This window comes from Macadamia integrifolia, chromosome 1 (assembly GCF_013358625.1).
Source record: "Macadamia integrifolia cultivar HAES 741 chromosome 1, SCU_Mint_v3, whole genome shotgun sequence".
NCBI classification, from domain to species: domain Eukaryota; kingdom Viridiplantae; phylum Streptophyta; class Magnoliopsida; order Proteales; family Proteaceae; genus Macadamia; species Macadamia integrifolia.
Window position 1 is genome coordinate 26,458,467 of NC_056557.1, and position 25,175 is coordinate 26,483,641.

General features: G+C 39.8%; 2 protein-coding genes across 2 annotated transcripts; one reads left to right on the plus strand and one right to left on the minus strand.

Annotated features, from left to right (window-relative positions):
* Nucleotides 1-6,563: 6,563 nt before the first annotated feature.
* Nucleotides 6,564-10,272, minus strand: LOC122084770. The gene is made up of 2 exons (XM_042653205.1): nucleotides 10,150-10,272; nucleotides 6,564-8,613 (listed from the first exon to the last, which is right to left on the minus strand). Exon 2 carries the CDS (start codon nucleotides 8,608-8,610, stop codon nucleotides 6,766-6,768), a length of 1,845 nt encoding a protein of 614 aa, XP_042509139.1. The 5' UTR covers nucleotides 8,611-8,613; nucleotides 10,150-10,272; the 3' UTR covers nucleotides 6,564-6,765.
* A 12,324-nt stretch (nucleotides 10,273-22,596) lies between these two features.
* On the plus strand, nucleotides 22,597-23,661 carry LOC122072786. Its single transcript, XM_042637192.1, has one exon. The coding sequence runs from the start codon at nucleotides 22,597-22,599 to the stop codon at nucleotides 23,659-23,661; it is 1,065 nt and encodes a 354-aa protein (XP_042493126.1).
* The last annotated feature ends 1,514 nt before the right edge of the window (nucleotides 23,662-25,175 follow it).

The following is a 25,175-nucleotide window of genomic DNA, read 5'->3' on the forward strand; positions in this document are numbered from 1 at the left end:
AGATAAACAAATAGCTAATATCTTCATCTTCTCCAATAGCCCACCAAAGGGCTGAATTCAAACACGACAAACACCAATTAAGTTCAAGCAATGCTCGAACTTACCAACACATAAAGGCTTAGTCAACATATCAGCTAGATTGTCTTCAGTACCAATCTTCAACACTTGAATATTACCTTGAGCAATTATCTCTTTTATAAAATGATACCGAACATCAATGTGCTTTGTCCTCTCATGATACATTGGATCTTTAGTCAAGTGAATAGCACTCTGGCTATCACAATGGACAACAGTCACCCCATGATCCATGCTGAGTTCTCCCAACAAACCTCTAAGCCAAATAACTTCTTTAATTGCCTCAGTCACTGCCATATACTCTGCTTCAGTAGTAGATAATGCAACTGTAGCCTATAAAGTAGCTTTCCAACTAACCGCACTTCCTCCAAGAGTAAATACATAGCATGTGAGTGACCTCTTCTTGTCAGGATCACCTACATAATCTGAATCAACATAACTAGATAAACTATCACCATTCCTCCCAAACTCCAAACAAACACCAGAAGTCCCTTTCAAGTTCCTAAGTATCCACTTCACTGCTTCCCAATGAGCTTTACCTGGACATAACAAATATCTACTCACCACACTGACAGCTTGTGAGATGTCAGAACGAGTGCAAACCATAGCATACATAACGGAGCCAACTGCACTATAGTATGGAATACGTGACATGTACTCCACCTCTTCATCTGTCTCAAGTGATAGAGCAGTTGAAAGTCTAAAATGAGATGTAAGAGGAGTAGTTACAGGTTTGGCATCTTTCCTTCCAAAATGATTCAATACCTTCTCAGTGTACTTTTGTTGAGATAGCCACAACTTCCTTGCTTTTCTATCCCTCTTGATCTCCATACCAAGGATTTTTCGTGCTGCCCCCAAATCTTTCATCTCAAATTAAGAACTTAATTGTTCCTTCAACCTATTGACCTCATTCCTATCTTTTGCTGCAATCAACATATCATCAACATAAAGCAACAAATATATGAATGACCCATCTAAGATCTTTCTGAAATAAACACAACAGTCATATTGACACCTGGAGTATCCAAAATTAGCCATAACTGAATCAAACCTTTTATACCACTTCTAGGAGACTGTTTCAAACCATATAGGGACTTCTTCAATAAGCATACACGGTCCTCCTTACCTTTAATAACAAACCCTTCAGGTTGATGCATATAAATTTGTTCTTCTAGTTCACCATGCAAGAATGTTGTTTTCATATCAAGTTGCTCAAACTCCAAATCATGCATAGCAACTAAAGCAAGTAGGACACGAATAGAACTATGCTTAACAACAGGTGAGAAAACATCATCAAAATCAATTCCTTATACCTGACTGTAGCCCTTTGCAACCAAATATGCCTTATACCTAGCATCTTCAACATCTGAGGCAGATTCCTTCTTCTTGAAGACCCATTTGCAACCAATAATTTTCTTCCCTATTCTCGGCTTCACAAGCTCCCAAGTCTGATTTTTATGAAGAGATTCCATATTCTCATTCATGGCAATCAACCATTTTGTAGAGTCAATTGAAGCAACAGCTTCAGAATATATTGCAGGCTCATTATTTTCAATTGTATCTGCAACAGACAATGCATAAGGAACAAATTCAGCATGCCCATACTTTTGTGGTTGTCTAATATTCCTCCTTGGTCTATCCTTGGCAATTCTGTACCGCTCTTCTTCTTGATTCTCTTGAGCATCATCTCGTTCAGTAAAAGTAGGCAGCTGGACTAAAGTAGATTGTGCTTTGTTTGAAGATGAACCACCAATTTTAAACTCCACATTCTCTTTAGATTTTTCTTGATCTTCATCACAATGAATAGGAGTTTTTTTTCCTAGGATGCAACATAGCAGATTCATCAAAAGTAACATCTCTGCTAATAAGAAATTTTAGAGACTTTGGATCAGGACACCACAACCTGTATCCTTTCACTCCAGATCCATACCCAAGAAAAATGCATTTCTTAGGCCTAGGTTCCAATTTCCCTTCATTTACATGTGCATAAGCAGGACATCCAAATACTTTTAAATTTGAGTAGTCTCCAGGTTTACCTGACCAAACTTCTTCTGGAGTCTTGCACTCAATAGTTGTGCACGGAGATCGATTCACCAACAAGGTTGTTGTGTTAACTGCTTCTGTCTAGAACTCCTTGCCCCAATCCTACATTTGATAACATACACCTCACATTTTCTAACAATGGTTCTAACGCTCTGCCACTCCATTCTGCTGGGGTGTTTTAACAACTGTATGGTGTCTTGCAATACCTTCATTTTTACATAACTCATTAAAGTCACCTTCACAAAACTCTAGGCCATTTTCGGTTCTCAACCTTTTAATTTGTTTCCCGATCTACTTCTCAAGCAAATCCTTCCATTTTTTGAAAGTGACAAATACTTCATTTTTGTGCTTCAAAAAATAGATCTAAACCTTCCTAGAGAAATCATCAATAAAAGTAAGCAAGTATCTTGCACCAGCCCCCTTTGAAGCAACCCTGGAGGGCCCCCATAGGTCTGAATGAATGTAGTCCAAAGTTCCCTTGGTGCTATGAATAGCAGTACTGAAACTAACTCTTTTCTGCTTCCCAAACACACAATGCTCATAGAACTCCATTGCTCCTATACTCTGATCACACAACAAGCCCCTTTTACTTAATGATGCCATCCCTCTTTCACTCATATGGCCTAACCTCATGTGCCATAAATTTGTGACATCTGATTCAGACATAGATGATGAGGCTGCTGCAACAGACCCAGTGACTGTAGTACCCTACAACACATACAAATTACCAACCTTGATTCCTTTCATCAATAAGAGAACACCCTTGCTGATCTTCATGACTCCACTGTCAGCTGTATACTTGCACCCATTTGAATCAAGAGTGCCTAAACTGATGAGATTCTTATTCAAATCAGGGACATGCCTGACATTAGACAAGGTTCTGGCAATGCCATCATATATCTTGATATTGATCGTTCCCATTCCAATAGTCTTACAAGAAGCATTATTTCCCATCAACACAATTCCACCTCGACCTGATTCATATGTGGAGAACCATTCACGATTGGGACACATATGGTAGGAACAACCAGAGTCAAGAATCCATTCATCCTGTGATCTAATTTTATCATCAGTCACCAAAAGCATATCAAACTCACTCTCATCTTCAGCAATACTAGCATCTGCAGAATCATCTCTTTTCTATTGATTTTGAGCACCACCACCTACCTTCTTCTTATTTAAAAGCTTATAGTATTCAGATTTAATATGCCCTTTTTTCTTACAGTAATTGCAGGTTAAATTCTTGTGCTTAGATTTTGATCTAGCCTTCTTTTTGTCATCATCTAAACCCCTTTCATTCGTTCTCCCTCTAGCTACCAAACCAACACCATCAGATTTATTGGTAGATGTCAACTCATCATCAATCTTCTGCTTGCTTTGCAGATTCGTTTTGACATCCTCAATAGAGATTGTCTCTCTACCATAAATCATGGTATTCTTAAAATGCTTATAAGATGGAGGCAGAGAACATAACAATAATAGGGCCAAATCTTCATCGTCTATTTTAACATCTATCCTTTTCAAATCAGTAACAATAGAATTGAACTCAGATATGTGGGATTTAATAGGAGTGCCTTCACCCATATGAAGGGTATACAGTTGTTGCTTCAATCTCAACCTATTGGTGAGGGATTTGGTGAGGTAGAGGTTCTCTAACTTCACCCATAACTCTGCAGCCGTTTTCTCTGAGAGAACTTCCAATAGAACATCATTCGAACGACACAACTAAATATCTGAAAGGGTTTTATCATCCAAATCATTCCAATCATCATCGGACATAGTTGCAGGTTTCTTCGCCTTCCCAAATAGGGTTTTCTTCAGACCCTGCTGCGTGAGAACAGCCATCATTCGAACCTGCCATAAACTAAAACTGATGTTACCGTCGAACCTATCAATATCGTATTTCGTTGAAGCCATGGATTGAAGTAACCCAGAGCTCTGATACCTGTTTGAGAGATCAAACACCAAGAAACACGAATAATAATGAGACAATAAATTCATACGACATAGAGATTTAACGAGGTTTACACACCAAGGTGGTGTGCTACATTCTCGGGCGAAGAAGAAGATGATTCACTATGCAGAAGAGAAATTACACCTTAGTAGTGGCGAGGAAAAACTCGCCCTGAAACCCTAGCTGCGTGAAAACTCTGGAATACAATGACTTTCTCAACAAGCAACAGTACATTATATATACTCCAAATCGTGGGTCGACCCATCGGGTTGCGGTCGATCCGGTCCAACCCCTCTGCTTCCATCACAGATCTCAGAAAATTTTCCATTCGGGTCGCCACCAAAATATGTTGGATCGGGTCAATCTTCAAAACGGGTCAAGAATTCGAGACAAGCTTAACAAGTGTGTTATTGGTGGCCTCAACCGATTGCCTCTCATATTTTATCTATACCATTTTCAATTTCGGAGCAAGGTGATACTTATGTTTGGGCGGCTACTTCTTCTGGGAATTTCTCTATATCTTCTGCCTATCATCTTGAGCTGACTAATTCCTATGGATCTGGTTCTTTGAAATCTAATCCACTTTGGCAATTGATCCGGCATGTTCCCATCGCACCCAAAATACAGATTTTTCTTTGGAAGTTTCTTTTGAATTGGGTTCCTTATGCTGGACTTCTTATATCTTGGGGATTTCATCTGAGTCCTATTTGTCCCTTTTGCTCTGGTGAGATATCATTAGACCATCTTTTTCGCACTTGTTCTTATGCCACTACTATTTGGACTACAGCAGGTTTCCCTTCAGTGCCACATGCTTCTATCTCAATTCAAGAGATTTTAATACATTTTCTAAAACAACGAATTCCTAGGTCTCAAAAGCTTCAGCTTTGCGCCAAAGTTTTTTCCCTTATTTGGAGTATTTGGATTGCATACAATGATAAAGCATTTCGAGGCAGATCTCAAGCACCCTTTCCGTTGGTTTCTTCAGCAGTTCGACTTTATCATGAGTATACTCTATCTTCTCGGCGCACAACTATTATAGTCAATCCTATATTTATTTCCTGGTCTTCTCCTCCTTCAGGATTTATTAAACTAAATGTTGATGGATCGAGTTTGGGGGCTCCGGGACCTGCAGGAATTGGAGGCATTTTCAGATATTCTAATGGCAGCTTCGTCACAAGATTTGCAAAATATATTGGGCTGAACTTCGTTTATGTTGCAGAAGCGTTGGAATTAGGCAGTGCCTTCAAATTGCCAAGTCTAAAGGTTTCTCCAATATCATTATTGAAGGAGATTGTGCTCTTACTACCAATATCTTACTAGTATCTCTTGGTGTATTCAGCACATTATCCGTGACTGCACTCAACTTGTCAATGATTTTCAATTGGTCTCCTTTATCCTTATATATCGGGAAGGGAATTGAGCAGCTGATGCCCTTGCATCCTTTGGTGTTAATCATCAATTTTTTGTTCTCTGGGACAGCATTCTCCCTTCTATGTATTTGATAAGATTAAAAGAGTCTATCAAGACTCCAAAATCACAATCTGTGACAGATTGCCTCACATTTCTGATATCATGTGCTGCCAGCGTCTGGGTTTGATCATTAATCCTAAGCGTCCTCCTGAGCCTTTGGAAATATTCTGGTGCAAGCCCTCTTCTAGTTGGACAAAATTAAATGTGGATGGTAGCTCCATGGGCAACCCTGGAAGGGCTGGCGTAGGTGGAGTTATTTGCAATGACCTTGGGGCTGTGATTGGTTCCTTTAAGAATTTCATTGGGATTCAATCAAACTATGTAGCAGAATTTCAAGCTTTGATCGTAGGTCTCCTTATGGCTAAAGACCTGAGAGTTTCGTCGCTTTGGATCAAGTCAGACTCTGTGGCAGTGGTGGTGGCAGTTCAAGCCAGGTCCATTCCTTGGTTTGTCGCTCAACAATGGATCTCCCTAGAGCCTTTCCGGCTTTCTATTTCTTGGAAAATTTCCCACTGTTTTGGAGAGGCTAATAGTATAGCTAATTTTTTGGCTCGGGATGCGGCAAAATCAGGATCATCTGAATATAATGCTCAGCTTCCGAAGCACATTTGAGATGAGATAGCTCATGACGCCGACTCTAGGCCTAGATTTCGGTTCTAATTTTTTCTACATTTTCTCCCTGCTGATGGCAATGCCGAAGGTGGGGAAAAATGTGGTCTTTGAGATGTAATTGTTTGTCATCTTTTTTCTATTCTCTTTAATATATTTGAATCTATAGCAAAAAAAAAAAAGACTAAGGAGTTTTTCCCTCTTTTGTGTCTCTCCGCCTATCTAATTAATGCTCTCTTTTCTAAAAAAAAAAAAAAAAGATAAAGGTGTCTAAACTGGATCAGAAAAAAAAAAAAAAAAAAGGTGTCTAAACTTTAGATATTTTAGTTCAAGAACACCGTCAGGTATTAGAGGTGTGGATGTAATTACCCATAACACAGGGGAGGAGCTTGTAATAGAACCAAAGTCCATGAGAGGGCCATGTAAAAAACTCTTTTACTTAATAAGGGAATAAACAATAACAACAATATAATCCCCATATATAGGAAACCCAATAAAGCATAATGCCACAATCAAACTGATACCTCCTAGGAAGAGACGATACAATATAACAGTGTAACCAATCAATTCACGTTACCCTCAAAATAAAACATAAAATAAATTGTAGGACCTTGTTAAATAAATTTTGGAGCTGCTGATCCACCAATGGTTCCCCACGAAGCTGCTCTCTCTGTTCTTAAAACAAAGAAAGTTGTTGCTAGAGCATCAACATAACAATTCTCCTTATGTTGGCTTTGTTCGAAGAACACATTGACTAGAGCGTTCTCACGGAAAGTACCGGAGACTCTCGTTATTTTCCCCATAAAACAGAAGTCATTGAATGTGAAAGCACAGTCTTTTCCCAGAGCCTCATTCAACATCCAAGAGGGATATTTATCCCCAATACCTGAGGTTGACGTAGGTAAATAAACTTCTCGGCTTATGATATCTGTTGTAGATGTATTCACATCAAATTGCACCAACTTGAAAGGATCAAACATTCCACCATCCTTAGTATAATAGCGAACCGTACTATCAGGAAAAACACGTGATCCTGAAAACTTTCCAGCAATAAAGTCAAACTTGAGATATGTTCCTTTTTCATTAACGAAGATTCGACTCATCCTACAGAAAAATCCTATGAAATCGGTCGAGTCACCTAAAACCCGAGTAGGGGCAAATTTGACAACTTCTAGATTGTCTGGTGATCCAAGATTAGACTCCTCCTTTTCAAATATACCTGACCCATTGCCGTGGACAAACCAAAACCTTTTGTTATTAAGATTATGTTTGCCTACTTGAAGTTTCACCATGATCTCATCTGGCAAGGTGAGATGAACTCTTGTCAAAACACCCTTGAACATCCCCACCATTGGAATGTTAAAATACCCGTAGAAGATGGACTTTGTGTCGATGTTATTGATGGGTTTCACACCTATCTCCTTCTTCTTGAGCTCAGCCACATCTGTTGCAGAATCCCGAAAGATAACTAGGAGGTCATCCTCGTTCATCAGATGGAAATCCCTCACTATAACACTGCCATCAATAAAGAAGTGGGAATCCACTATAAAGTCTCTTAAGGTACTTAAACTCTTAATGAGACAAGCTGGAGTACTATTTGTTGTTTCCATGCCAATGCTTAAGCCAGTACGTTTCTCAAATATGCTTGCCATCGAGGCTAGTATCATGTTCACGGCTACTATGAAAGTGGTATTGAATTCTTTGTGAAGGAGTAGATCACGTAACATCTCGAGAAACCTTAACACTGATTCTTGATCTCCGTTGGCTGGTGGTTCAAGGCCATATTCAATGAATACTCTCTTCATTGAGTTATTGATCGCAATCATAGCTAGTCGAAACTGTTCACGATTCCAATCTTGATCAATCTTCTGTTTCATTAATTCATTAAGCGTATCGTTCTTCTTTGCCATTTCAGCCTTGGCATTCTCCAGGAGGCTTTGCAATTCAGTAAGCTCATCATTTTTCTTTGCCGATTCAGCCTTGATATTCTTCAGGAGGCTTTGCAATTCAGTAAGCTCATCATTCTTCTTCGCCAATTCAGCATTAGTATTCTCCAAGAGGCTTTTCCATTCAGTAAGCTCATCATTCTTTTTTGCAGATTCTGCTTTGGTATTCTCCAGGAGGCTTTGCAATTCGTTCACCTCTTTCGGCTTTGGTAATGGTATGTTTTGGAAACCAAAAGGGCCCAAAGGTACCACTGTTTCTAGAATGAAGGTATCATATTGACATTCAAGGAATTCACCATCATCGTCGCGTTTTTGGACGCGTACAATAGCCTTACCCTGACGGTTTACTCGAAAGTTCTTAGAACGCAAGAGCCTCTTGAAATCATCAACCTTTGGCCCATCGTAGAAGACACCTTTGCTTTGTGTCAATTCTAATGATTTAGAGAAGAGGTCAACCCAACAGACCTCTAACTTTGCGTTCACAAAAAAATTATCACTCGATGACCAACTCATTTCCTATTTCAAAAAAAAAAATAAGGAGAAGAAGAAGCATTCACAAAGCAATGAGATTGAGATTCTCAAAACAATCCTTAAAGCCTTAAACTCCCATCAAATCATTAAGGAAATAGTTGATTTGACTCTAACATAAGAAGTTCAAAATTTGTATTTGCGTAATATCTTAAAGAGTACTAGTTACTATTTTTATCATAAGAACGCCAAAGTCTTAGCGAAAAAAGAAGAAGAAGAAGAAGAAGAAAAAGAACGTTAAGTTCGGGATTATCATAGTTTTTTATTTTTTGGGTAAATCAAAAATATATTAAAATAGGAAAGAAAAACAAATGCAACACATACAAAGCCAAATTGGCTAGACCAAGGAGAAAGTCCTACCAAGCCCTGAAGAGATGGGCCTCAACCCCTAAGAGAGGGGACAAACCCAAAAGTTGGCCGGGGGAGTGGGGGTGGGGGGGAACATGCAAAAAAAGGGAGTGAAACAATAAAAAAAGAGGGGGGGGGGGGGGGGGGAGAAACAAGACATATGACAAGAAAGCAACTAATATTTTCCTTTGTACACCAGAAAACTTCGTAAAAGCACTTCTGAATGGATCATGTTTTAGCATGAAGGGAACAAAATTAATAGAGAAAAGTTAACGCTATAAAAAGCAAGAGGAAATTTAAGGTTTTGGCTTTCGAGATTTTATAAAAGGTAGATAAAATCAGGCTTTGAAGGCTATGAACACTCTACAGCTCGAGAACAAATTTAGAACCAATAGTATATAACTGGATGCACACCATATGTAGGACAAGCATTTCAAAACTAGAAAATGGTGACTGGGAAATGATATCTTAGAGCTTAAGTTTTATAGAACGGATTCTTGATATATGAGTAGTGTAATCAAGCATGGACATTCAAGTAAAAGAAAAATCAAGCATGTCATAAAAAGCATCTAGTATTAGACAGCTTTACCATCAAATCGGCTTCACTATGGTAGGTTGAAGGAATTTGGATACTTTCCATCCGACTGTACCCTTCAACCCCATCTCACGCCACTCATGTGGGAGAATGTATCCTTTGTACATACATGTGAGAATTCAACACTTATTCCTTTTGCTTTCATATGTACCCTTCTTTACCCTATAATTGTCTGAAAGTGAACAAGTGTTAGATCCTTGCATGTACTTTTAGGTGAACATACGTGCATAGAATTCAATCTCTCCCCACACTCCATGGATGGTGTGAAATGGGTTTGGAGGGTACAGCTGGATGGAGAGGATCCGGGCTTAGGTTGATGAAGTAATGTACGCGCTAACATGTCCCAGATTAGAGTGCACACAGTAAACATTGATTACGTCTAGGAATGTATGTGTAAGCTATTCCTAAAGTTAGAGCACTGAGACTTCTGTGGAAAGAAGTAAAGAAACAACTGCATATATAAACCCAACACTAAAAACTTCCAAAGGAAACATAATTGATAAAACGATGATACCTCATAGACAAATTTATAACTGAAAACCTCATTACATAATGATTTAACATAAGTTGAGGGGAATTACCTTTAAGAAAAGAGCAAATCAAACAGAGAGAGAGAGAAAGAGGATATGGGTAATGCGAAGGACGGCGCTGCGTTCTTGGTCGTTGGAGGTGCCAGGGAGAGAGCCTTGAGAGAGTGGCTTTTTATAGAGAGATCTAGAAAAAGAGAGGTCTGAAAATAAGAAGTAGAAGTAGAAGTTTAGGGCCTTCGTTTCTTCATTTCTATCACACGCTTGGAATGGGATTCAGGACTTGTTTGAGCAGCTTGGGACTTTCAGTTTTTTCCTTTACAACACGCATGGAACTAAACGTGGCCCCCCCGGTAGAAAGTATTAGAAAGCAACTTGTGTAGGACATTAATAATATCATGTGTGCCTTTACCCTTCATTATAATCTGAAGCATATTTTATACAAGTTATCAACATGTAAAAGATGTATCAGAATAAGGGTGTCAATCAGTTAAGTTTCGGTTTTCTGATTCAGTTTAAGATACGAAATGTGGAAATCAAAACCGAAACTGGATAAGAGTCAAATTTCCAAATCATAACTATAACGACTTGGTTCAATTCTTTATTCGGTTCACTATTAGGTTTTGATACAGTTTGTATTCGTTTAGGCACAATTTTATGTGTTCGGACCATTTTTTTTTTAAATATTAAAAGAGAATATAATTTATCATCCATTGACTAACATTAAAACAAGAACGAGAGCGAGGAGGTTAAGTATGCTGCCGGCTTTCATGGAGTTAGTGGCTCAACCAATGAAGGGCACGGATGAGAAGAGCATAGGGACCTTTCCATGGGAGGAAGAGAGAGATGGGCACAAATCTGGGTATACCAACAGCATACCCAACCTTTCCCAAAAGGAATATAATTTTTAGGAAATACCACCCCTCTTTTGAAACCTTATATAAGATACCATCCTACCATGTTTTGAAAAAATAATGACTCTTAAATCCATTCCGTTAGCTCACAAACGTCAAGTGATGACATGTCAGTATTGTTATTTTTTAAATGACAATTTTACCCTTGAAGGGCTTCACCTTCTCCGATTCGAATTAAGGCTTCACCTTCTCCGATGTGGTACATCGAGAGGGTAAAATTGCTCATTTCCTCATTGGCTCATCCGTGAGAGAGAAGGGGAAACGAAGTTTTAAGCAGCAACGGCGGCGGCAACAGCAGCAGTCATGGTATCTAATAACGGTCTTCGTTTAATCTCCTCTGTTTTCCTTCTTTGGTTGTTCTTCTACTGATCTAAGCTTTGATTCTCTGCTATTATTCCTTCAGTTGAAGTATTCAAGGGAGCCGAAAAATCCCACCAAGTGTAAGCATAACAAGCTAAGTTTCCTTTATATACTCATTTCATATGAGTGTTCCAAGTTTTCTTCGTTTTTCCTTTATTGTGTCCAATTTAACTTTCAATGCTTTTTAAAATTTAGGGTCTAGATCGTATTATCATCATCTATCGGTGATATTCTATTGTTTTTTTATTCTTTTCTCCATCACTTCCTTCACTAGAAATTGTACTTAGGGCCCGTCTGACAACGTTTCCGCCGTTTCTGTGCCCAGAAACAGTAGAAACATAAATTCGCATTTCTGAGAATAGAAATAGATTTTTGGTTGTTTGACAACAGTTGTTTCTGAAAACGTTTCTTACAAAAATTTTATTTAAAAAAATATCTACCTCTTGTTCCTGAAATCCTTATCCGAAGCTGGGTGGATTCATTTGTCTTCTTCTTCTTCTGGTCATGCTACCCATATCTCAATCTCATCTTTTGCTCTTCTTCTTTCCTCTGTCTCTTATCTTGATTTCTTTGCTAAATTCAGTGGCTGGTCTTCTTCTAGGGTTTTAGTTCACCTGGTCTATCCTTTTCTCGAAGCCCTTAAATTATCGCTGTGGTTATCGTCTTTACTGAAACAACCGATTCTCTTCCATAGATCTCCAAAGAGACCCATGAAACTAAGAAAAAAAGGGATATGGTAGAAGAAAGAGAGGAAGAAAAGAACCTACTCTCCAACTTTAGCAAAGAACCTTGGGTTCCACGAAGGATTTGGTTTTCTCAGACGGAGGTACTGCTGCCCTTAATGACTAAAAAGACAAACTAAAGGCCAAAAGAGGGAAGAATAGAAGTAATTAAAACGCCTCATCGGAATGCAATGTCAACCTGTCCCTAATCTCCAACTTGATTGCTTGTTTAACAGTGATGGAAGAAAAAATTACAGAGAGAGAGAGAGAGAGTGAGTTATGCATCCATTTCATTCAGAAAATACTTACATAGAAGAGTAGAGGCTGGCCGAACGTAGGAGAAGAAGTAGGGAGATGTTGCCTCTCGCTAACAGCGATCGCCCTCCCACCACTGCAATCTCCCTCGATTGGGTTTTCAACAAGCGATGGGAAGAGAAACAGAGAAGAGGAAGGGAGCAGGGGTTGATGCTCGCACTTGGTCGCCGGCCGCTGGAAACGGAAATGGAGAAGAATGGAGCAAAGGGCAAGGGGCCAGGGTTCCATGGAGGATTTGGTTTTCTCTGACGGAGGTACTGCTGCAACTCAAGTTGCAGACCCATGGAGTCATTTGGGGCAGAGAAGAAAGGTGTGAGTACTGCTCCAAAATCCTTGCCTTCACTTGTTTCTGGAACCGACGAAACAAGTATTTGTCATGTCCGTTTCTAGGAACAGAAATCAACATAAATTTTGATTTCTATTTCTGAAAATAGGAGAAACGAAACGAGTTTGTCAAACAGTATTTTGCCCGTTTCTCCATTTTTGGGAATAGAAAAACACAAAAACTTCTGAAACGAAACGTTATCAAACGGGCCCTTAGGCTCTGTTTGGTTGCAATGGCAATTTAAGGGAAGGGAAGTGAAATTTTCATACTTTAAAAAGAAATGTTTATAATCATTACCTCATATGATTGTATAAACTACTTAATTTTTTAACCATATTTAGTAATGATATATTTTACATGTAATTTTTCTTTTATATATTATAGCAAAGGGTTTTGGATGCAAAGTAAAGTGAAATTTTAAACCAAATATGGAATGATTTGAAGTTGATGTTAAAGTCACATGGGTAATGATTACATATATTTCTTTTTTTAGTATGAAAATTTCGCTTCTATTCCTTTAATTCTCTTTACAACCAAACATAGCCTTAAGGGGGGGTTTTTTTTCTTGGTTTTAAATGCTTTCACCCTTCGGTGAGTTTTCATTTTCACTGTATGAGTAAAACAATACTGTTTGCAGTGCGTGCCTAATTTCTTAGTACTTTGATTGGTTTCAATGATTCTCATTTTCACTGTATGAGTAAAACAATACTATATTTAAACTATGCCTACAGAATCGAAGTACAACAAGTTCAAATCAATTATATTATGCCTGAAAAAGATGAATGCTCAAAAAACAATCACCACCATCTCAACTATACATATCACATAGCTTTAGCACTAAATACAAATAGTATAAGAAAATAATAAAAAATATAACTAGTATTAAAAGGATTGGGCTTAAAGAAGCCGGTTCAAGTCGAGCTTGTAAATGTATCAAGCCGGTAGGGTGCCAATTGGGCTCGGAGGCTGCACCGTGTACCACCTGTTTATAAACATTTCGATCGGACAGATCTGGATTGGGTCATAAATCTGTCGAGCTCAATCAGATCTACCTGTGCAGGCCTGGAATTGAGACCTTTATTCCTAATAGATTACGAAGAGAAAATCCATCTTCTTTTGTTCTTTTCCCACCCAATCTGATGATCGCTGGATTACAAAATCACTAAAATTCTCCCATTATTATGATGCTGGTAATTGTAATGAAATCCCCAATAGGGAACAGCACGAGCATTATCCTGCTTGATCCTAGTTTCAAAAAAAGTACAAAGCATCAAACTTTTGCTTGCTTGGTGTGATCAAAGTGAATGCCTAATCAAGCTATCAACACCCAATATCCCACTTTCCCGCTCCGACATGAATCGAGCTTGGCAGATTTGAATTTCGCCCGATCCAATTGAATTGATTTTAAGTTGCTTGAAATCATGTTTGATAGTAGCGTAGCCTCAATGAAAGGCAAACATTTAGTGTTGAATGTCCAGAAGAAAACAAAAGATCAACCTTGTTTGATTTGTTTTATATAAAAATTATATTCTTTTTGGGAAAGGTTTGATATGCCGTTGGTATTCCCAGATCTGTGCCTATCTCTCTCTTCCTCCCATGGAAAGGTCTCCTATGCTCTTCTCATCCCAACCCTTCATTGGTTTAACCTCCTCGCTTCCATTCTTGTTTTAATGTTAGTCAATGGATGATTAATTATATTCTCTTTTAATATTTGAAAAGATTTTGGTGAATTATGGTCTTAACAACTAAGGAATTTTATGGTAGTGAAAAATGTAAAAAAATGGTCCAAACACCTAAAATTGTTCCTAAACTGAATACAAACTGTATCAAAACCTAATAGTGGACCGAATAAAGAATTGAACCAAGTCTGTATAATTCTGAATTGGAAATTTGACTCTTATCCAGTTTCGGTTTTGATTTCCACATTTCCTATCTTAAACTGAATCAGAAAATCGAAATTGAACTGATTGACACCCTTATTCTGATTCAGCTTTTACATGTTAATAACTTGTATAAAGTATGCTTCAGATTATGATATGAAGGGTAGAGGCACACATGATATTATTAATGGACGCAGGTGAAATAGGAGTCCTACACAAGTTGCTTTCTAATACTTTCTGCCAGTGGGGGGCCACGTTTAGTTCCATGCGTGTTATAAAGGAAAAAACTGAAAATCCCAAACTACTCAAACAAGTCCTGAATCCCATTCCAAGCGTGTGATAGAAATGAAGAAACGAAGGTCCTAAACTTCTACTTCTACTTCTTCTAATTTTCAGACCTCTCTCTCTCTCTCTCTCTCTCTCTCTCTCTCTCTCTCTCTTTCTCTCAAAAACCTCTCTCTTAAGGCTCTCTCCCGGGCACCTCCAACAACCAAGAACGCAGTGCTGTCCTTCGCATTACCGACATCTGCTTTCTCTCTCTCTCTCTCTCTGTTTGATTTGCTCTTTTCTTCAAGGTATTTCTCCTAAACTTATGTTAGATCTTCATGGAATGAGGTTTTGGGTTATAAATTTGTCTATGAGACATCATCGTTTTATCAATTATATTTCCTTTTGGGAGTTTTTAGTGTTGGGTTTATATATGTTGCCCTTATTTTTGGAATAGCTTACACATACATTCCTGAAAATAATCAATGTTTACTGTGTGCTCTCTAATCTGGGACAGGTTAGTACGTACGTTACTTCATCAAACTAAGCATGGATCCTCTCCATCCTGCTGTACCCTCCAAACCCATCTCACATTATCCATGTGGTGTGGGGAGAGATTGAATTTTATGCATGTATGTTCGCCTAGAAGTACATGCAAGGATCTAACACTTGTCCCACTTTCATCCATTTATAGGTGAAGAAGGGTATATGTGAAAGCAAAAGGAACAGATATTAAATTCTCACATATACGTACAGAGAATACATTCTCCCATGGATGGCGTGAGATAGGGTTGGAGGGTACAGTGGGATGGGAAATATCCAAATTCCTTCAACCTTCCGTAGGTGACCTGTCTAATACTAGCTGCTTTTTATGTTCATGCTTGATTTTTCTTTTGCTTGAATGTCCATGATTACACTTCTCATATATCAAGAATCCGTTCTATAAAACTTAACCTCTAAGATATCATTACCCAGTCACCATTTTCTAGTTTTGAAATGCTTGTCCTACATATGGTGTGCATGAAATTATATACTATTGGTTCTAAACTTGTTCTCGAGCCTTAGAGTGTTCGTAGCCTTCAAAGCCTACTTTTATCTACTTTTTATAAAATCTCAAAAGCCAAAACCCTAAATTTCCTCTTGTTTTTTTTAGCATAAACTTTTCTCTATTAATTTTGTTCCCTTTATGTTAAAGCACGATTCATTCAAAGCACGATTCATTCGGAAGTGCTTTTAGGAAGTTTCTGGTATACAAAGGAAAATTTTAGTTGCTCTCTTGTTATGTGTTTTGTTTGGAGAAAGAATCTATTGTTAAACTATGATAATCCCAAACTTAATGTTCTTTTTTTTTTTTGGGTAAATCTTCGACCTTCTTAGAATAGAAATAGTTACTAGTACTCTTTCAGATATTTCGCAAATACTATTTTTGAACTTCTTATGTTAGAATCAAATCAACTATTTCCTTAATAATTTGATGGGAGTTTAAGGCTTTAAGGATTGTTTTGAGTGTCTCAATCTCATTGCTTTGTGATTGCTTGTTTGTATTTTTTTTTTTTCTTTAATAGGAAATGAGTTGGTCATCGAGTGATAATTTTTTTGTGAACTCAAAGTTAGACGTCTTCTGGGTCGACCTCTTCTCTGACTCATTAGAATTTACACGGAGCAAAGGTGTCATCTACAATGGGCCAAAGGTTGATGATTTCAAGAGGTTCTTGCGTTCTAAGAACTTTTGAGTAAACCGTCAGGGTAAAGCTATTGTACGCATCCAAAAGCGTTTCCTTGAATGTCAATATGATACCTTCATTCTAGAAACAGTGGTACTGTTGGGCCCTTTTGGTTTCCAAAACATACCATTGCCGAAGCCGCAAGAGGTGAATGAATTGCAAAGCCTCCTGGAGAATACCAAAGCTGAATCGGCAAAAAAGAATAATGAGCTTACTGAGTTGAAAAGCCTCTTGGAGAATACCAAAGTCGAATTGGCGAAGAAGAATGATGAGTTTACTAAATTGCAAAGCCTCCTGATGAATATCAAGGCTGAATTGGCGAAGAAGAATGATGAGCTTACTGAATTGCAAAGCTCCTAGAGAATGCCAAGGCTGAAATGGCAAAGAAGAATGATGCACTTAATGAATTGATGAAGTAGAAGACTGATCAAGATTGGAATCGTGAACAATTCTGACTGACTATGATTGCGATCAATAACTCAATGAAGAGAGTGTTCACTGAATATGGCTTTGAACCACCAGCCAATGGAGATCAAGAATCAATGTTGAGGTTTCTCGAGATGATACATGATCTGATCCTTCACAAAGAATTCAGTGACACTTTCGTAGTAGCCGCAAACATGATACTAGGCTCGATGGCAAGCAAATTTGAGAAACGCACTGGCTTAAGCATTGGCATGGAAACAAGGAATACTACTCCCAGTACTCCAGCCTGTCTCATTAAGAGTCTAAGTACCTTAAGAGACTTTATGGTAGATTCCCACTTCTATATTGATGGCAGGGTTATAGTGAAGGATTTCCGTCTGATGAACGAGGATGACCTCCTAGTTATCTTTCGGGATTCTGCAGCAGATGTGGCTGAGCTCAAGAAGAAGGAGATAGGTGTGAAATCAATCAATAACATCGATACAAAGTCCATCTTCTACAGGTATTTTAATATTCCAATGGTGGGGATGTTCAAGGGTGTTTTGACAAGAGTTCATGTCACCTTGCTAGATGAGATCATGGTGAAACTTCAAGTAGGCAAACATAACCTTAATAATAAAAGGTTTTGGTTTGTCTATGCCAATGGGTCAGGTATATTTGAAAAGGAGGAGCCTGATCTTGGATCGCCAGACTATCTAGAAGTTGTCAAATTCGCCCCTTCTCGGGTCTTAGGTGACTCGACCGATTTTTTAGGATTTTTCCGTAGGATGAATCGAATCTTCATTAATGAGAAAGGGACATATCTCAAGTTTGAGTTTATTGCTAGCAAGTATTCAGGACCACGGGCTTTTTTTGATAGTAGGGTTCGTTATTATAATAAGGAAGGTGCAATGCTTGATCCTTTTCAGTTGGTGCAGTTTAATGTGAACACAGTTACAACTGATATCTTATATCGAGAAGTTTATTTACCAGTGTCAACCTCAAAAACTTCGGGGGAGAATTATGCTACTTGGATTGTGAATGAAGCTCTGGAATATGAGTGTGCTTTCACGTTCAATGGCTTCTGTTTTGTGGGGAAAATAACGAAAGCCTCTGGTCATTTCCAAGAGAACGCTTTGGTCAGTGTGTTCTTTGAACAAAGCCAACATGGGGAGAATTGTTATGTTGATACTCTAACAACAACTTTCTTTGTTTTAAGAACAGAGAAAACAACCTCGTGGGGAACTACTGGTGGATCAACAGCTCCAAAATTTATTTAACAAGGCCTACAGTTTATTTTATGTTTTATATTGAGGGTAGCCTGAATTGATTGGTTGCACTACTTATATTGTATCGTCTCTTCCTAGGAGGTATCAGTTTGACTGTGGCATTATTTATTGGGTTTCCTATATATAGGGATTATATTGTAGTTATTGTTTATTCCCTTGTAGCATTATCCCTTCATGTTTTCTAAATATTCCACCTCCTTCTGCTCTTCCTGAATTCCCCAATGACGAACCCTCCACATTAAGTTTCAACGAATTCCTTTGCGGTTTACACCAAAACACTTCAGGAAGGGAGAAGGGATATAAAGTGACTCATTGTTATCGTGGGAGGAAGTTTGATGGACGAAGAAGGTGCTTTAGGGGATGACTGCAAAAGAGACTGTAAGGGATCTGATAATGAAGATGGAGGGGATAGCGAGAGTGTTGATCGTGGTACTGAGGGACTAGGTGATCATCTGCGTGCTTTCTAAGAAGACTGTGGAGGGTGGACGCCCAAAGAAGACCTATGCCAAGGTTGTTGGTGGAGATGGAGCTTCAGAAATTGACACTTTGCCAGAGCCGATCCTGGCAAGAAATATTACGAGGGTTGTCATCCCTCAGAAGGATTATGGATCTACTAGACAGTCATTCAGATTTGCTCTGATTGGATGTATCGATTTCCGTCTAAACTCTTTGGACAATCTCAGGAGAGAAGCTAGTGAGAACTGGGGTCTGAAACAAAGAGTTGTCTTGCATCCTTTGGGAAAAGGATTTGTTATTTTTCAGTTCGCTTTGGAGGAGGATATGGCTTTGATATGGAAGCGCAGTCCTTTAAGATACAGAAGCCAACTTATCAGATTCTAGCCATGGAAGGCATCTTTCAATATCCATGAGAAGCCTGCTTTGACAAAATTAATTTGGGTTCGTTTTCCTGAGTTGCCTTTGGAGTACTGGCATGAGAACTGTTGGTGTATGATGTCTTGTATTCCATCGCAGTTTAATCCAGGGAGTACTGGTGCAGCACCTAGACAGCCAGGACGGCAGTCCCGCTAGCCGGTTAGCGGGCCGTTGGGGTTGCAAGGGGGCAGGAGGCCCCCTTGCATAGCAGGGGATGTAGGGGGGCTGCGCCCCCCGCTCGAATTTTTTATTTGAGGGCAATTGTAGTTTAATCCGGATTAGGGTGGCAATTGTAGTCTAATCCGGATTAGGGTTTTTTCTCGATATATATTTGTAGCGTGGGTTTCTTTCTCTGTAATGCAAGCAATACTGAGAGGTGTGAGGACGAGCGCTGTAACCCTATTCTCCATTGATAGTGAAGCAGGATCTCATCTCACCGGGGACGTAGGCAACATTGCCGAACCTCGTAAAATCCGTGTGCATTGCTTGTTTTGTTTTTCCATTATCTTCTGCATCGTTTTAGGGTTGCGTTTCTACAGAGAACGTGCTCTTGACGATGGCCAAAGCCAAGTTGAAAGGAAGGAGCCTAGTTCATCTAAAGAATTCTGTTTTCATCAGAAAGTAGTATATGAAGATGGGATGGTAAAGTGTGGCTTTTGTAAGAGAGTTGGTCATCAAATTTTCAGTTGTCGTCTTAAGAAGGTGGAGGAGGAGAGGGAAGCAGCGCGGTGTAAGGAAGCTGGTATCCCTGGAGCGGTGTTTGTTTAACAAGATGGAATTGACCAGGCTCCAACTCGTGGGACCAGGCCAAACTCGGTTGAGCATATCTTTCCACATCCACCAAATAAGGAAGGTATTATTTTGAATTCAAATTACCCAATTATGTTGAGTGCGCCAATGGGGGAGCCAACCATGAGAGAATATATCTCAAATTCTTAATGAGCGCCCTCAAGGATAGAGGTCTTGTTAGACCAGGATTCTAATTTAAATGCATGTCCTAATTTGGAGGATTCGGTCCATTCAAAAGAAGAAAGAGAGGGGACGGTTTATGCTTCTGATTATGGATCGAACCAGGACTCTGGATCTGGATCGGACCATGATCTGGGTCTTATTCTGGGTCGGGTTATTCAAGGGAGAGGATTGGTGAAGGGGTAACGCTGCAATGGTGGTTGTGGACAATCCAATTATGACTGTTCAGGAAGGTCTAATGGAGGAAGAGGGGGAGATCCCGAGTTCTGAGGTACAACTGGAGCCTAACCAGGACATATATGATCATCTCCATGGAGGTTCTTGAAGGAAGCGCTATGAGGGTGTCTCTGCCAAGGGTAGAGATGGTACCTCGACGGCCTTGCACAATGTTAGAGGTGGAAGAACTCATATGAGAGGTTCTCGTATAGCTACTTCTCTTCCTCTCCCTGGTCGAGGTAAAAGGCAGATTTCTAATGAGGGGCAGGCTACTATATTGGAGGAAATGCCTACATCTTCCCTTCATGAAGGAACGGTAGTTGTTCTTCATTCAGAAGTGGCCATTATTGATGCTGCGGCAAAAGATAAAGAGGTTCATGATGGTTTTTTGAAACCAAAAATAAAGAAGAAGAAGTTGTTTAACAAACGTTAGGTTGTTAGACCTGATAAAGGGCAGTCTTCTCATATTGTTTCATGATGAGAGTTCTTTTCTGGAACATAAGGGGAGTAAAGAAAGGAGTTGCTCGTAGATCTCTTCACAACTTGATAAAGGAGCATGATGTTCTCTGCTTAGCTGAACCAATGGTGGATGTATCGCAATTCCCAACCTTATTTTTTAATAGGTTGGGTTTCGCTGCATATGTCTTCTAAAAAAGAGTTGGTCACTCCCTTCAGGGATGTAGGGAGAAGAGTATTAAGGAGGCTCGTGGCCAGGTGCATAGAGCTTCAGGGGTGGCGGTAATGGAGGTCGACGGTGGCTCTGGGAGAAGGGAAGATGCCGGTGAGGAAGGATCCGATGAGATCCGAGTTCCCAATTTGGGAAGGAGTCCTGCCAACATGAGAGAAGCACATTCCATTCCTGAAACACAATCAAAGGAGAATATCCCTTCTCCAAATCAAGGATCGCAAGAGAGAGGGAACATTGTTGTCATCCTTCCTATTGAAGGCTCATTGAGAAAGAATTTGGCGCTATGGTGGACGCCTGCTCTTTGCGCCTGGCCGAACCATGGTTGGAATATCCACATGGGGCCTTATATAGGTCGGAAATGTGATGGAGGGTCGGTGCATGGTTTTTTACCAACAGTTACAGAGAGTGGTGACGAAGGAAACTGCAGGCATGGAATCGACTATGATGAGGTGGCCGGCATCAAGAAGCTCAATGGGGATAGGAGCTGTCCAAATTATGCATGTCGAGAAAATGGTAGGAGCGTCCCTCCTAGGGCTTCTCAGTATGTTTACCCCAGTCATCAGCATTACAGAGAAGGGGCTATGGTGGTCTACCATGATGTCGAAGAGGTTGATAGAGCTGCTCGTGAGCATGAAGAGGGTATGGAGAATAGAAGACAGCAGAAGAGGAAGAATGTGGCTTCCCATGAGCAGGCTTCCAGAAAGTCTGATAGGATTGCTTTATTAAAAAAGTGATGATGAAGGTTCTTTACTGGAACATAAGGGGTATGAAGAAGAAGGCTGCGAGATTGGCCTTAGGTAATTTATTGAGAATGAATAATCCAAATATTGTTTGTCTGGCAAAGCCGATGATGGAGATTCAGAAATTCCCAAAAAAAATTTTCAATAAAAATATGGGTATGATGCGGCGTTCATTCATAATGAGGGACTGGACAAGGTCCCGAACCTATGGGTTATGTGGAGACGGGGTATCTCAAAGCCAAATGTTACTTCCAGCTCAGACTAACATATCTCAATGAAGGTGGGGTGGTAGGGTAAAGAGGTGATAGTGTATGTTGTTCATGCGAAATGCTTCAGAGTAGCTAGAAGAGACTTATGGGTAAATCTGGCTTCTTCTCGGCCTGGGAACAGGATTCCTTGGATGGTTGTAGGGGATTTTAATGCCACTTTCAAGGCTCACGAGAAAAGAGGCCCCGACGCCTTTAACATGGGATCGGCAACAGATTTTGGTGCAATGGTTGATGGATGCTCTCTGATCAAAATTCCCTCCTAAGGTTGTAAGTTTACTTGGACGAACAATAGAAGAAGGGGGAATGTCGTGGCGATGCTGGACAGGTCCTTCTGCACAGGTGACTAGCTATCTATGTTTCATGATTGCCCCTTTAGGTTTTAGAGGTTCTGGTCTGAGAATGAGAATTTTAGTAATGTGGTGAGGGAGTCCTGGGATCAATGGATCAGTGGGTCTACCATGTATGTTTTCAACCAAAAAATCAAAAGATTGAAAGGAGTGATAAGGTCATGGTCTAGGGATACTTTTTCTAATATTAATTTGGAGATGGAGGAGGCTCAGAAAAGTTTGGAGGAAGTGCAGCACGAGATTGAGGTGAATGGAATGGATGATCAGATTTTCGTTTGTGAAGCAGATGCGAAAACTAGACATTTAAAAGCCATAGAGAGCTATGATAAGCTTTGGGTGGAGAAGTCGAGATCGAGATGGAGGCTGCAAGGGGACAGGTGCTTTAAATTCTTCCATATCACTGCGAAGGTGCGAAGAATTAAGAATACCATCAGAGTTCTCAAAGATGGAGATGGGAGAATTCTTTCAGAGAAAAATCAGCTGGAAGGGTATGTTTCTTATTTTTATAAAAGCTTCCTTAAGCGCTTTACATCTTCAAATCACCTGGATATGTTGGATTGTATTCCGTCAGTGCTGACGGATATTGATCGATGGAGACTAGATGTCATGCCATCCAATGCAGAGATTACAGAGGCGGTTTGGGACCTTGACCCCGAATGCTCTCCAAGACCGGATGGTCTCCCAGGTACTTTTTACAGAGCTTGTTGGGATATTATTTATGAAGACGTATGTAATGTTGTGAGAGGTTTCTTTAGTCGCAATCTTATGCCATATGGCATGAACAACAATTTCTTTGTCCTAATTCCCAAATCAGAAGGAGCGATGTCCCTAGATAAGTTTCGGGCCCTATGCATGGGAAATTTTTTTTGTAAAATTGTTACAAAAATTATGGCTATGCGTCTTTCTATTTTTCTGCCTCGTCTTATCTCGGAGGAGCAAGGGGCTTTTCGAAAGGGCAAAATCATTCATTCAAATATCTCTGTGGCTTCCGAGTTGTCAAATATGATGTTCTCGACTGCTAGAGGAGGTGGCATGAGTTTGAAGATTTACATCCAGAAGGCTTATGACACAATTTCCTGGGATTTTGTTTCATGTTTTGAGGAAGTTCAGCTTCTCGGAAAGGTGGATATCCTAGGTTCATCAGATGCTGGTGTCTGCAAAATTATTTGTTTTTCTAAACGGTGGCCTAGTGGGGTACTTTGGTGTGGAAAGAGGGTTGAGAGAAGGGGATCCCCTATCCCCCATGCTATTTATTCTGGTTGAAGAAGTTCTCTGCAGAGGGCTTCACGAGCTTGTGGCTGATAAGAGATTGAAGCCGCTCAAGGGTCCTCGAGGGGTGAGTACTCCAGTTCACAGCCTCTTCGCAGACGACATTTTTATATTTGCTAATGCCTCAATCAGGTATATCCATCACTTAAAAAAATTTCTGAACAAGTATTAGGAGTTTTTAGGGCAGTGTGTAAATTTGAAGAAAATCAAGTTGTTTCTTGGATGCCTAAACCCTCAGAGAAAGCAGGCTATCATTGAGGAGTTGGGGATTCCACTATGTTCATACTCGACTAAATACTTGGGAGTTGAAATTTTTAAAGGGAGAGTTAAAAAGGAGGTTGTTCTACCAATCATGGACCAAGTTAAAGACCGTCTGGCAGGGTGGAAGGCGAAGATCTTATCCATGGCTGGAAGGGTGGAGCTGGCCCATTCAGTCATATTGAGCATGCCAACCCATAGCTTTGCAGCATATTGTTGGCTAGAGTCTCTTATCGTGACTTTGGAGAGATGGATGCAAAAAGTTTTCTAGACTGGAGAGATTGAAACTTCAAAAAAAAAAAAAATTGTTGTAAATTGGGATCAATGTTGCAAGCCTAAGGAGGAAGGGGGGCTAGGTTTGTGGAGACTGAGAGATGTCAACAAAGCGATGCTTTGTAAAACTGCTTGGCATATCAAGCATGAAGAGTCCATGACCAGCTGCTTCTTGAGGGCAAGATTCCTGAGCAGGAAAGGTGTGCCAAAAAAAGGATACAGAAAATCTTCAATTTAGCCAGGCATTAAACACATATGGAAATTTATTTCCTCTATGGAGAGATGGATAGTTGGTGATGGATGCAAAATAAAGCTCTGGAAGGAGGTATGGGTTGGATCCAATGTAATAGAAGATGGGGTGGTCATGGAGGATCGTGATCAGACAAATCTTGACGGTAATGTTTGTAGATTTATTGATGATCACAAATGGAGGCTTCCAGCGGTGCACTCTGCCTTTTTCAAAGGTATTTTTGAGGCTGTTCAGAGAATTAAGCTTCCTGAGTATGATTGTGCCGACAAATGCGTGTGGAATTTGTCTCTGGATGGAGAATTCAGCTCAAAATCAGCTTGGGAAGAAATCAGAGTGAAGAAGCCAATAGTGCAATGGGCCTCTCTAATTTGGTGCAAGAAGCAACGGCCAAGGGTTGCAACTTTGGCTTGGAGGGCGATTTATGGAAAGCTTCCAACTGATGAGGTGGTTAAAAGAAGATCAATTCCTATAGCGTCTCGATGCGACCTCTACAGACATGAGGAGGAATCGATAGATCACATTCTTTTGTCTTGCTCTTTCTCTAGAGCGATTTGGTGCACTTTATTTGAGTATTTTAAGGTGAGATGGATGGCTCAGGGGTCCTTGCTCGAGTTGGCCCAATGGTGGAAGAGAAAATGGAAAATGTTGTGTATTAAAGAGGTGTGGTCTATGTGCTTCAGTATAGTAATAGATCACCTATGGAGAGAGAAACCACAGGAAATTCGAA

What these genes read in the sequence shown, in the direction of transcription:
- LOC122072786 (XM_042637192.1), top strand. Translation starts at nt 22,597, where the DNA reads ATGGAGGAGGCTCAGAAAAGTTTGGAGGAAGTGCAGCACGAGATTGAG.
- LOC122084770 (XM_042653205.1), bottom strand. Translation starts at nt 8,610, where the DNA reads ATGAGTTGGTCATCGAGTGATAATTTTTTTGTGAACGCAAAGTTAGAG.